The sequence below is a fragment of the Dendrobium catenatum genome, unplaced genomic scaffold, assembly GCF_001605985.2.
Source record: "Dendrobium catenatum unplaced genomic scaffold, ASM160598v2 fragScaff_scaffold_157, whole genome shotgun sequence".
Taxonomy (NCBI): domain Eukaryota; kingdom Viridiplantae; phylum Streptophyta; class Magnoliopsida; order Asparagales; family Orchidaceae; genus Dendrobium; species Dendrobium catenatum.
The window spans coordinates 1643120-1655751 of record NW_021318619.1 but is presented as its reverse complement, the minus strand read 5'-3'; the positions used below and the strand labels follow the sequence as shown (position 1 = coordinate 1655751).

General features: G+C 36.2%; 1 protein-coding gene across 1 annotated transcript in view; it reads right to left on the bottom strand.

Moving 5' to 3' along the window:
- Positions 1–11980: 11980 nt before the first annotated feature.
- LOC110114555 overlaps positions 11981–12632 on the bottom strand; it is a 29515-nt gene continuing 28863 nt past the window's right edge. The window contains exon 5 of the mRNA XM_020847476.2: positions 11981–12376. Coding sequence (XP_020703135.1) covers positions 12239–12376 — 138 coding nt within the window. The 3' untranslated portion in view covers positions 11981–12238. The remainder of the gene's footprint in view (positions 12377–12632) is intronic.

The following is a 12632-nucleotide window of genomic DNA, read 5'->3' as shown; positions in this document are numbered from 1 at the left end:
CTTCTTCCCAAATCCAAACAGTCTTCTCGTAAAATTCCAATAGCATTTAATAGAGAGAAATTCTCTCTCTTTATTATTATTATTATTTACTCCAAAAAAAAAAGAAAAGAATTATAAAAAAAAAGAAAAGAGTTTAAAAAGAAGAAAAAAGGGGATTTTTTTGTGCAATTTTGTCGTCGTTGTCGTCACATCAAAAATGTCTCAAAATTCCCAAAATCCTCAAACCTCACTTTATGCGCTCGCGGTGCACAAGAAAATCACATATACACGATTTTCTGTAGCATGGTGGGAGGGAATCCAGTGTGAAGCTTACGTCGAGGCAGGTAAGCCATATACACGCTTTTCTCTAGCGTGGCGGGGACGGCTTTAAGTACTCGTGTATGTGTCATCATGCATGCGGGAAAAGAATTGTGTATTTCAAGTATGCACCCTCGAAGACCCCATAGTCTGTATATGGATGATAAAAAATAGCATACGTTAATGTTGTGATATCCCTACAATCAATGTCAGTTCACTTGTAGACAATTACAATCATTCCCTGTGTGTGACGATGACTGATGGATCTATTTGTAAATAACAAAAGTGGATATGCCATAAGTATGATGGGTCCCCTGTGGATATAAGCGCGCACACTATCTACAAGCAAAGACCAAGAACCTACAACGAACATGAACCCTCATGGGTGTAGGCAGTAGACATGTAGTGAACAGGATAATTGGCTTACAAGCATGAGTGTGATTTTATGACACACACAACAGTTCATTCACAAGCCGCTACAAGGAGCCTACAAGTGTGTATACAAGATTTGCAAGTGAATACAATAACATGCCAACCAACAAATGTGGGGAGATCAGTGATGAATGTAGCCCACCTAACCGCTCACATTAACTTGCAATGAATGCTACGACATCTTTCCATTCAAAGGCCTCCGCCCGCTTTTTCTTTTTATTCGGCGAGGGGGTTTTAACTGAATAAGTTCCGAGGTAATATTTGGAAGGCAGATGGGTTTGTAGATAATACACTACCTAGAGATTTCGCCCTCATTTTGCGAGAACTTTATGATCTAAGTTTTGGTTTCCTATAGGTGCAAGCCCCTATAGCTAATTACCCCTCCCGATCACGAGAGAGAACTTTTGATTAAGGCTAGTCTTCAATCAGATACGTAGAGATACGTGTTATCTGGCATATAGTAGCAGCATTGGGATTAGGATTTGAAAGGTTTGGATATTGAAGAGTTTGTAGGTTTAATATTTAAAATAGAAATTTTCACCATCTTGCACTTAAAGCGGATGGTGGGGGACTGGATGATGGACCCAATCAAGATCCCATGGTTCCGTCGTCCCGGGCCATCGTGGTCCCTGGTCTACTTAGTCAGAGGAGGTAGTCAACCCAACCTGACAAAAGGATCCTTATCGGCAGCCATGGGTTGCTTCGTCCAAGGGGACCTTCTAGACCTGGGTTGAATGTTTACCTAATGGGACAAATTTGAATCCACGTTAGCTGACAGAGGGCTTTATGCCCTATCGATTATATCCTATTGATTCATATCTCAAGTATTTGATGCCACTAAGGAGCATATTGGCTCTGGCCATAATCGGTATATCGTGGTACCATTTGGTGGCAAAACCACTAGGTTCAGAGGGCCCCGGGTCGTAATAACAGTTTATCCTGCGGTGCCATTTGGTGGCAGACCGTCGGTTAGAGGACACGTACCATGCTCTTATCGATGGGAGACTATTTAGAATGGATCCTAGTAATATTTTTGACCAGGCATTTGGCTCTTTGTGAGCTTAAGTAGTTTTAAATTTATCCACCTCGGCAAACTATTGTGAAGGGTGGATGAATTTTTCTTTAAGCGTTGGGATAGATAGTTTCATTTTTAAATATTTTTGGGATTTTAGGATTTTTGTGGAGTATTTGGATTTTTATGGGTATTTTGGGTGGATCTTTGGAATATTTGAAATGAACTTTAGATATTTAGGAGACATTTGAAAATATTTGGGAACCGCTCCGGTTGAGATATGCATTCAACACGGCCATCATCGGGGTGTTCGAGGTCATTTCTCTTTTGTTGATTGAACCTTGTCGATTATATCTAGCTGTCTATAGATGATCAGGTTTTGTAGGCTTTGTGCCTTTATTAGTGAATTCTCTTGATTATAGGCCTTAAAGGCCTAATATGAATGTATTAAAACAAATAAATCGGTCACCACAACCATGTATTTGTTTGATGGTTCGAATCATGTCGACTTCTATTGATCTGTATAAAAGGATCAGATTGAACTTGAATTAACTTGTTAACCCGTGCAGCATCCCTAGACGTCACGTGTGTACCAATAACACGTTCGTCGGGGCCCTTGCGGTTATTTGGGGGCATTTTATAATTGAACCCTGTCCACTCTTTTTATCTGCTTAGGAAAATTGGATCCAAATTTAATAACCCACGCAGCATCCTTAGACGTCATGTGTATACCAATAACACACTCGCCGGGGCCCTTGCGGGTTTTATGATTATTTTTAACCGTTTTAGTGTACCTATGTGTATATAAACTGCAGTGTATGTGTGGGGGTATTTTGCAATATTTATGTTTTGCTTGTGAGTGGTACATTGAATGTATAGATGTCTTCTACAGTAGCCCATGGGAGCTCATATGTGTTGCAACTCTCTTTTTATATTTACTCGTAGATGGAACTTTGTGTATGTAACAAGTCTCCGATAGTGATTCATAGGAGTTCGCAGCTAAATCATACACCCTCTCCTATTTCATCACTTGCAAGGTTAAACATGGTTGTTTGTGTTCTGTCGTCGATTACCTGAGTGTTGTAGAGCAGTTGCTTCATCTGCTAAATACCCTTCATATCTTGCTCATAAAAATATTTATCTTTCATTGCATGATTCTTGTGTATACTTTTAAGGAAGCATGTATTTTCACATACAGTTAAGTGACATTGCGAGCAGAGGTGAATTATCTTCTTTACAACCACCCTGCTTTTCTATAGACATGTTGTATATTCAATATCATTCATTTCTTATAAATATTTACAAGCATTAGAAATTATGGCTTCAGCAACATTTCTCTTTTCTCCATCAATTGCATCATCTATGACTTGTCATTAACCACCGATCGAGTTATATCTCGCCATCAACTTCTTCATGTATATATTGTTGGTGTATCCCTTTCCATCACTCACCAACAACTATTGATACACAATATAGATATCTTATCACATAGCCAATGGCACTCATTAGTATTATGCTCGATCAGAGATTTGCATTTTTTTACTAGGGTAGCTTTCATGGGTCAATTATGACACCCATTGGAGCTCCTTCCAAAGTATTTTAGGCCATGAATTTGTAACCACAACATATCTTTTGACTTCTTCTTGTTACTTGTAAGCATGTTGTGCTTGCAAGTCCTCATCTTTAAAGGTAGTTCATTGTGTGTGAGGAATCTCAACATCATTATTCATTTGTAATCCAATCGAAGTGGTTAACTTGACAAATCACAAGTTTTATTTTAATTTGTGTTCTAAATCATTTAATTATGTCGAATCAAGTCCAAATTTCTTGTGGTCCAAATCAAGTTCAAGCTTGAGTCTAAGTCCAAGCATAGTCCATTGTTCAAGTTCAACTTCAAAACTCATTCCACCAATCTCCTTTGAGTTCAAGTAGTCCATATCTTGTTTTGAGTTCTTTGTCAGCTTCCGTCCACATTCAGGTTCACTTTTGTTCGTTCATATGGCAAGTCTAAGTCCTCACTTGGTTCAAACCAAGTTCATAAGTTTCAAGTGAGCTTGTTCAACTCAAGTTCATGTTCATTTGAGTTCAATCAAGTTCTTGTTTGAGTTTTGCTTAAGCCCTTTCCTTATTTATCCAAGTTTGATTTTAGTTCAAATGATGTCCAAATGAGATTCAATATTTTTTAAAGTCCTTGGATTTTTAATCTAAATTTTGGCAGCCTCCCGGCGTCTCCCCAGTTTAGAGGAAAAACCAAGAGGCAACCTTCCCCTCAATGCTACGTGAGCGCCTCAGGTAGGTGTCAAAAATGACACCATGAAAATGTATTTTTTTTATCCCTACCCACTACGTGAGCGTTTAAGGGTTTTTTTGTAGACTCTCTCTCTCTCTCTCTCTCTCTCTCTCTCTCTCTCTCTCTCTGAGGATTGGGAGGCAACTGCGGGAGCTAAGGTAGAGGATACAGGAGGAGGAAGGCAAGGGTCAGATGGGGTCGTTGGGTTTGATGGAGATTGGGATGGGATCAGTAGCAAGCAGGAGTTTGGGATCTGCGATAGGGAAGGAGATCAGTCCTAGCTTGACTATGGGGGTTGATTAGAGAGGGAGATGAGGTGGGAGCTTGGGACTGGCTTCGGCTTAGAAGAATGAAAAGGAGCTCGGACAGAGAAGTAGCGAACGGGAGAGGGAGGAGCTTGGGATCAAGTGTGGCAGCAGAGCAGTTAGAAGCCTTCATTCCTTCGCTATTTAACGACCTCTGCGGATGCTTGTCCGAGGCCAGTTCTGAGCATGAATCACGGGATGCGACTCGAACGACATCGAATCGGCATGATTTCGGCAAGGATTCACAGACCCGATGGATTTCCGCTTGTATGCATTTTTTCTTTAGGTATACAATGAAGGTCAACAAACTTGTACTTTTTATTCATTTTACAAATTCAGCCTTTTTATAGCTCTTGAATCCTATTGACCTCATTTCTGTATGAGGTCACTAGGGCCAATCCTTCCCAGGGTCAACCTAGTTTACCAAGTCAACCTAGGTTGACCAATCAGACCCTTAAGGTTCAAAATAGGTATTTTGACTGGTTTGACTTCCCAGACCTTAGAACCACCTCCAATAGACTCAAAACATCAAACCAAACTTGTTGAGCCAAAATTTGGGTCCCTGGCCAACCTAGTTGACTAAGTCAACCTATGTTGACCTAAATGCCCTTTAATGTTTAAATAGGTTATTTTAACCTATTCAACCCATACCCCTTTCAAGATTCAAATCAACTCTAAAATATAGCCTAATCATGCCTTAAATCATGGCCAATCAAATCCAAGTGGCATTGACCAAGTCAACTTAATATACTCAGTCAAAACCCTCTTTAGCTTTCTCAAATTTTAATCCTCAAATATTAGATCCCTTCCAACTCACTCAACTAGCTCCTTTAGCCACTCTAGCTTCCACCTCAGCATATATTGACCCATTGACTGGTCAAACTGTCAATGGGTGGTAAAAGGAGCTTCTAAATGGTTAAAACCCTTAATCAAACTAGTTAAATTGAAATCCTAGTTAATCCCAAATGTTAAGACTCCATCTATAACATTCCTAGGCTATTTTCAACCCTTGGATTAGGATCAAACAGCTTTGATCTTTCCTCCCCATGTGTGCCAAAGGACAAATCCCTTTACACCTCATTATCCTTTTGGTCCTTTGATTCCTTGCTCCCATCAACTCCATGGGCACTTGGCAACCATGTAGGAGCTCAGCCATTTAATCTCATCCATCCAAATGCATCAAGAAGGCTTGATTAGGGAAAAATATCTTAATTAAGCCAAGGTTAACCTTAAGCCCTCTCTCACTCAATCCCTCTCATACAAAAAGCTATTCCAACCTCCAAAACCCTCAAAAACCTTCTCCAAGCCTTTCCCTAGCCCTTCCAAGCCTTCCCCCACCAAAATCTAGCCTCCAAGGCCTTGTTTGGTGAAGAGAGAGGAATCTAGAGAGAGAATCTGGTTATTCAAGAATAAACTCCAATCCAGCCAGATCCACCTCCTGAGGTCTTCTACAAAGTTAAAGAGGATCTTAGTAGATTTCCAACAAGCCTAAGAAGTCGACAATCCGACAGTTGGATTGTAAGTTATGCTCATTCAAAAATTAAATTTCAATTTGAAACTGTGGAAAATCTACAATGTATGGATCCTCGAAACTCCATGCATTATTAGATCACAATGCCCTATTGCTACAGTTCAAATTTTGTGCAATTTTGTTGAGTATTTTGAAAGTTATTGGCATTTTAAAATTATTAAGTCTGGCTCAACCAGAGCCGTCCGATCGCACCTTCAGCACGATCGGACGGCCCAAAAACCGCCACGTCACCCCTCTCCGACCACGTGTTCCTTCCCCAGGGTTCTAACCCTCTTTGTTTCGTACCGCGAGTGCTGACATGTCTTAATTTGGACCATCGGTTCCTCCTGCGGTCAATCGGACGGCTGGATGCCGTCTAACGTGGTTAAGTGGCAGGCCCCAGCCCGCCACGTGGTGCGTTCCCATTGGGCACCACCAATCCAGTTGGCGCCGGTAGTCAGTTTGACCAGAAATGGTAAATAAATTCAGAAAAATGCCCGTATCTTCCAAAATTCATAGAAATTTAATTTTTTACCAAATTTGACTTTCTTGGGTTCGTTGGAAAGGAAATTTTATGTAGTATTTATTAAAATTAAAATTATGTTAATTTGGTCACTATGTTATGAGATATGGTTGATTATTTAAAATAAATGTTTTATGAATTTCTCATAATCCAGTGGTCAATTGAGCCCCAAATTTTGGTGAAAGATTATTGGGTATCCTAGACATGTTCACTAATTTTTTTTGGGTCAGATACCCAATGGATTTCTATGATGTGAATTTTAAAGGTAAAGGGTCCATTTTGGACCCTAAATTTTGAAAATTCATAACTCTCTAAACTCTTAGTGTTTTGCTGTGAAATTTCTGTGGTGTGAATGTGTGCACCAGGGCTAGATACACCAAATTTCAGGGCAATTTGAATAGTAGAGACACCTAGGAAAAATATTTAAGAAAATATCTATAAAACTTAGAAAATTCCTAGGGCATTATACACACCGAAAATAGGGGTGAAACTTGAACACATTAAACATTGTGACATTTTAAACCTTAGGTTCAAATTTCACCTAATTTGGAGGTCATTAAGTTTGAAAATTAAGCAAATCAAAAATCAGCCTTATTAAGAACTTTAAAACTTCCAAAAATTACAATAAATCAAGTTTAAATCCAAAAAATACAAAAAAAAACCCTTAAACTGACCAGAATCAAACTCTTAATCAATGAAAATAAAACCAAGTTGACTTGACAGCAAATCTGGATTTAATTTAATTTCAAGTGAAATTGAATATTTAAAAAATTTAATTACTTAAAAATAGATAAAAATTCCAAAAAAATCACAAATACTTGGGAATCACTCCTTAGGTCAATCTTGACCTTTGGAGTTGATTTCAAGGAGTTGAGAATTCATTTGGAGCAAAATAAAGAGAACCCTTCTAATTAAATAATTTCAAAATTTAATAATACATCAAACTTCAAAATTTCATAACTAAATGCAGAAAAATCCAAATTAACCAAACTCACTTGCATTCAACTCATAATGATGTCTAATATTTATTAAAAATATAAAAATTCTAGAAAACCATTAAATTTGAAAAGTCAACATTTTGGTCAACCTAAGTCAAAATTAGTTCAAAACTTCAAACATTCATAATAAAATTCAGAAATCTAATTTTAGCGTACTTACTGTCTAACTGATCGCATTAAGGTCTAATATTTTAATAAAATATTAATTTTCCAGAAAACATTCTTAATCAAAAAGTTAATTTTTGAACCCTTAATTAAATTATTAAAATAATCCAGAAAATTCATAAATTTAGAAAATTGTCTTAAAACTCTAGAAATCCTTAATCAACCTTAAAATCAATTTCAAATCATTAATACTTAAAATCAAATTTAAATCTTCCCTTAAGCCTTTCAACCAACCAGAACTTCAAACAACTTTAACAAATTGCCCACCATAGGACATATCCAAACCACACGGCCTACGTCACACACTTTAGATGATTTGTTAAGACAACCAATTCTAATTTTAGGATAGGCTGGTGTTTACTTTTCTGCTGTGTGCCTGGTTTTCGAGCTTTCACTGCATGCTAGTTGTTAGCTTTGAATTGATTGACTGTCTGTTTATTTATTTATTACACTCTGTTGAGCATTTAAATTTCAAATATATAAATTGCTTGAGTTCAATTATAACTGCTTGGGATTATATATAACTACTGATTATTATGATAACCCTACAAGATCAAGTCTAGATTTTTTAATTTTGATTAATTTAATTTGATATAATTTGAGTTATACTTAAAGTGATTTGAGTTTAGATGTTTAGATCCAACTTGAATACCAAAGAGGAGAAGACATCCCTAAAGGGGAGATTTTTCGTTAATTTGGAAGATCAAGTTTGGATGCTCTTCAAATATCCAAAGAGGAAAGATGACACCCCGTTCAAGGGGGAGTTTCTTTTCATTTGGATATCCGGAACCGACGAATTAAGATGCTCGTGAGAAGATAAAGAAGTGGATAACGGGAAGAATCCCAAATCTCAAAGTCACTTGAGTCTTAGGATTAGAAACCCGGGTTTTTGTCAGTGCTTCCCGGCCACTTTACTTTCAGCAGACCCTGGTTTGTAATATGCAAGGCAACTTTGCCTATAGACATTTATTAATTAATTCATTTATATTTGATGTTTGATGTGATTGCGTATAAAATTACCTGCTTTTCATAGTTTTTTTGGCGTTTATATGCCGCTTTTAGTTTTACCTGGACTCGTGAGACTCGTAAGGGTATAAAAATTTTTATACTCATAACTTTAAAGTTTAAGATTTTAGCGGGTCTAAACAACATAGAAAGATAACAAATTTAGGGAATTAGCCATGGATCGACTCCGCGGTCGCATGCATATTTCTATACTTCTTCTCTCCTTGTTTTAGACCCTTCTCTGCCTGCGGGTAGAGTCCGGAAGGTCTGACCTATGAGGACGAGGTGTCGGACCTGGGGAAGTCCAGTTTTCTAAAAAATTATTTTCTAAGACTGTTTTTAACTTTCAAGCATACTTGATATGAGGTTGTTAACTAGCATGTATTGCATTAGAAATAGATTTAAAAGAGTAAAAATTTTAATTGCGTTAGTTTTTAGCATTTTGCACCCAACATAAAGTCAAAGGGGCCAATTAAGAAAATCTCTAGATGTCAGCCCCAACTCTTCAAAACATTAAATAAAATGTCCTTACCACTCTTTCATAAAAGACCGGATTCATTTATTTTAAATCAATTATGTGGTTAGCTCGCTCCCCAATCCTAGCCGGGGTAAGTCCGGATTTGCACTGCATTAGCTAGGTTCGGGTCACTTTTCAGTACCTAATTTAGACTTAAGTTCTGAGGCAGGATCGGGCTATAAGACCTCAAACTCCGAGAATTGAATTCCAACTTTCTAATAAAATTGATTGCTAAAATAAAAAAATCTCTTTCAATCAAATTCAAACCCAACACATATGATAGGCTAAAGTGTTTTCTAAATCATTTCAGAATCTTAAAACACTCCCTACTCCTCCTCCTTTGACTCTAAAAATAAAATGCTCAACCTTGAACCAATCCTACCTGAAATTTCCAACATTTACTTCATTTGACATCAAGCTTTGAAAATCTAAATAAAATTCATACCGTTATTTTAATCGAGAGTATTCATAGGAAAATTCTAATTTTCCTACGATGTAATTAACTATGAGGGCTTGCGCTCGTAAGAGATTTAGAAGCCCATACCAGATTTTCAAAATCAATTCTTCAAAACCTCAATTAATTCTCTTTGGGAAAATCAAACCCGATGATCATTATCGTCATTTTTAAACGATCGATAGTGATTGATATCTTCTTTTTTCGGAGAGATATATAAATTATTGCCGTGGTTTTGATTATGAAATTAATGATATTTTATCCAGATTAACATAGTCAAACACTCGATTAAATACCATTTTGACCCTCCAAGGTCAAATGTGATTCTTTCCTGAGTTTGACTATGATATTAATCCGAATAAATTTAAAATTCTTAAATTTGAACCCATTAGAGAACAATATGTTCGTCTTTTGAGGTGATATACTGTTCATAATGACGTGTTCAATTTCAAAATTCAAAAAATTTAATATTCCCAAAGAAAATTAATCATTTTTCAAAACTATATATATTTTTTTCAATCAAAACAAGTCTCTATCAATAAAAGATGAATTGGACTATTTTGGATCTTTTTGCATTCTCTATACTAATAAATATAAAAAATTATGTATATTTCTTCATTAGCAAAATTCTAAGTAAACATTGTATTTCATTATAATTTATGAAATAAAAAAGTACAAATTTTGCATTATACTTTACATTTTCTGATAATATTGCATAATAATTTTGTTCGGAACATAATCAAATACTTCTTTCTTAATATATGGTATTAGACACTCATTGAGCCATACATCAGCCATTTTGCTATGCAATCGATGCTTAATAATTTTACGGGATGCAAACTTATGGGATGGGCAAGGACATTTGGGATGATAAAAATTAGAGCAAAAAAGTATTCTTGAGGGAGGGCAAAATACCAAAAAGACCCCACTAATACATTAATTATTTTTTTTAGGGTGGACATTTGCCCACCCTGACATCAATGTGGATATGCCTATGTCATCAAGAGATGACCAATCAACAATAATGGCTTGACTGATTGTTGTTGTTGGAGGTGATGATGGAATAATTATTACGTCCGGTGAAATCCGAATGTATGCCGAGCAATATCGAGTCCTCAATACCGAGTTTTAAGTGATATGGTGCGTGATTATTGGTCTCTGAACGCATTCGGTGACCGGACGTAATAATTGCTCATGATGATGACACCCCTTATAGCAAACAGGAGTCACATGAAATGTGGTATTAATGAGAACCGAGGGAGAAGGCATGGAGCAGCTGGAAAGTGTCTGTAGTAGGGCATCCATTTTCTTGGAAAGCTTAACAAACAAAGCCATGCTAACATAGCTCCCTTGTTAGGAGCCCTACACACTATTTTTGGTTTCTGTCACATGCAAGGATGCCAAATGGATAAGAAATATCCCCAATTAGTAGGATGATTATACATTAAGCTTTCTTCAACCAACTCAAAATAATCTCAATGGGAGCACTAAATATTGATGCATAAACATGGCTACAAATAATTCTCTTTGAATTGGGTTACTCCACTGTTGAAGAGCTTTTGTTCTTTAAGAAAGGGGCTAGTGAATAAATAATAATAATTAAGCTAAAGAGAGTAGGACATATTTAACTAGTTTGATCATGTTGGCTTACATCCATTTTAAGGAGCCAAAAGTATCACCAAGAAGAAGACAGAGAAGAGTGACAAGCTCATCTCTCTCTCTCTCTCTCTCTCTCTCTCTCTCTCTCTCTCTCTCTCTGTGAAGAGCCACATGAGCTTGCTAGCTTCATTCTTGTGAATGTCTTGATTCTAGTGGAAGGCTATGGTGCGAGTGATAAACACATTTTTGAGCAGCAATAATCCATGCTGGTTGATCCCAACGACGACTTGAAAAACTTTGTGATTAATTACTAATTATTTGTTACGTGCATTGCTCTAATGATGGTGTTAAAAATAAGTATTTTGTTAATCGTGCCATAAAAGAAAGGAAAATAATTCCAATTGCAATGAATCATCATGTCCATTTAAGGAGGGCCAAAATAAGGGGACTTGGAAAGAGTTTTGAGTTTTTTTTTTTTTTTTTTCTTTGAATGTGCATAGGACACCTAGCTTTGAAAGAAAGATGGAGTTTCCATGCTTGAATTCTAAGGTGATGTGGTCAACCATGACATCATTAATCTTTTTTATTTTAAGTTTGGAGTGATGGTAATTTTAAATCATTAGGTTTTTTTACCTCTTTTTAAAGCATCTTTTTAATACAAAAATTTTAATTTCTATACTAAAAATTACTTTAAAAAACAGTAAAAATACCGTCCCAAACAAAACCTAAATCTAACAAAAACCAAGTCTTAGCATATATTCCACGCTAAAAAAATATGGAAAAAAAATGTTGATGGAAAGTTCTTGATATTTAATTTTAATGATACCAACAAGTAAAAAGTATACGTTAAAGCAACATTTGCGCTCAATTGAGTTGAGACCAGTTAAAAAAGACTATTCAAAACTGTTCAAAGTTTGAATAACAAATCTGCCAAAATATAATTACTTAATTAATATCATCAACAGTATAATTACTGAAAAACAACAAGATTTCATCACTATCTGTGGCGCAGAGGACTTTTCTCTCCAACTGTATCATAGCTTGTTGCTTAAGTATCAATCAACATAACGGTGGATTTCAAAGTTAAGACTTCTTAATCTAAAATAGCATTGATGCAAAGAAGAAACAGCCCTAACGGTTTGTTTCTAATTCAGAGTCGGCTTCAACGAGATCAGAAGCAGAGTTATTTCCACCCCTCAAACGTGAAGAAACATTGTCTATGGCTGAATTCAGTTGGCTAATCTTTGTATTCAGAGTTTGACGAGTTTTCTGCATTGAATTATTTATAGAAGTTAAGTTTCTTCTCAGGGCTCGTTTGGTTGCAAGTACAGAAAAGCATGTTTTAAGAAAAATGGTGATTTTGTTTCCACTCATTGTGTGAAAATAAGATTATTAGACATTGGTTTCTAACTATATCCAATCAAATGATACTTTACTATATTTCTATACTTTTTTAAAAGATTTTTCTAATTTCAAACAAACAGATGAGAACACAGAATAATTAGTACTATAGTAAAATGAATAT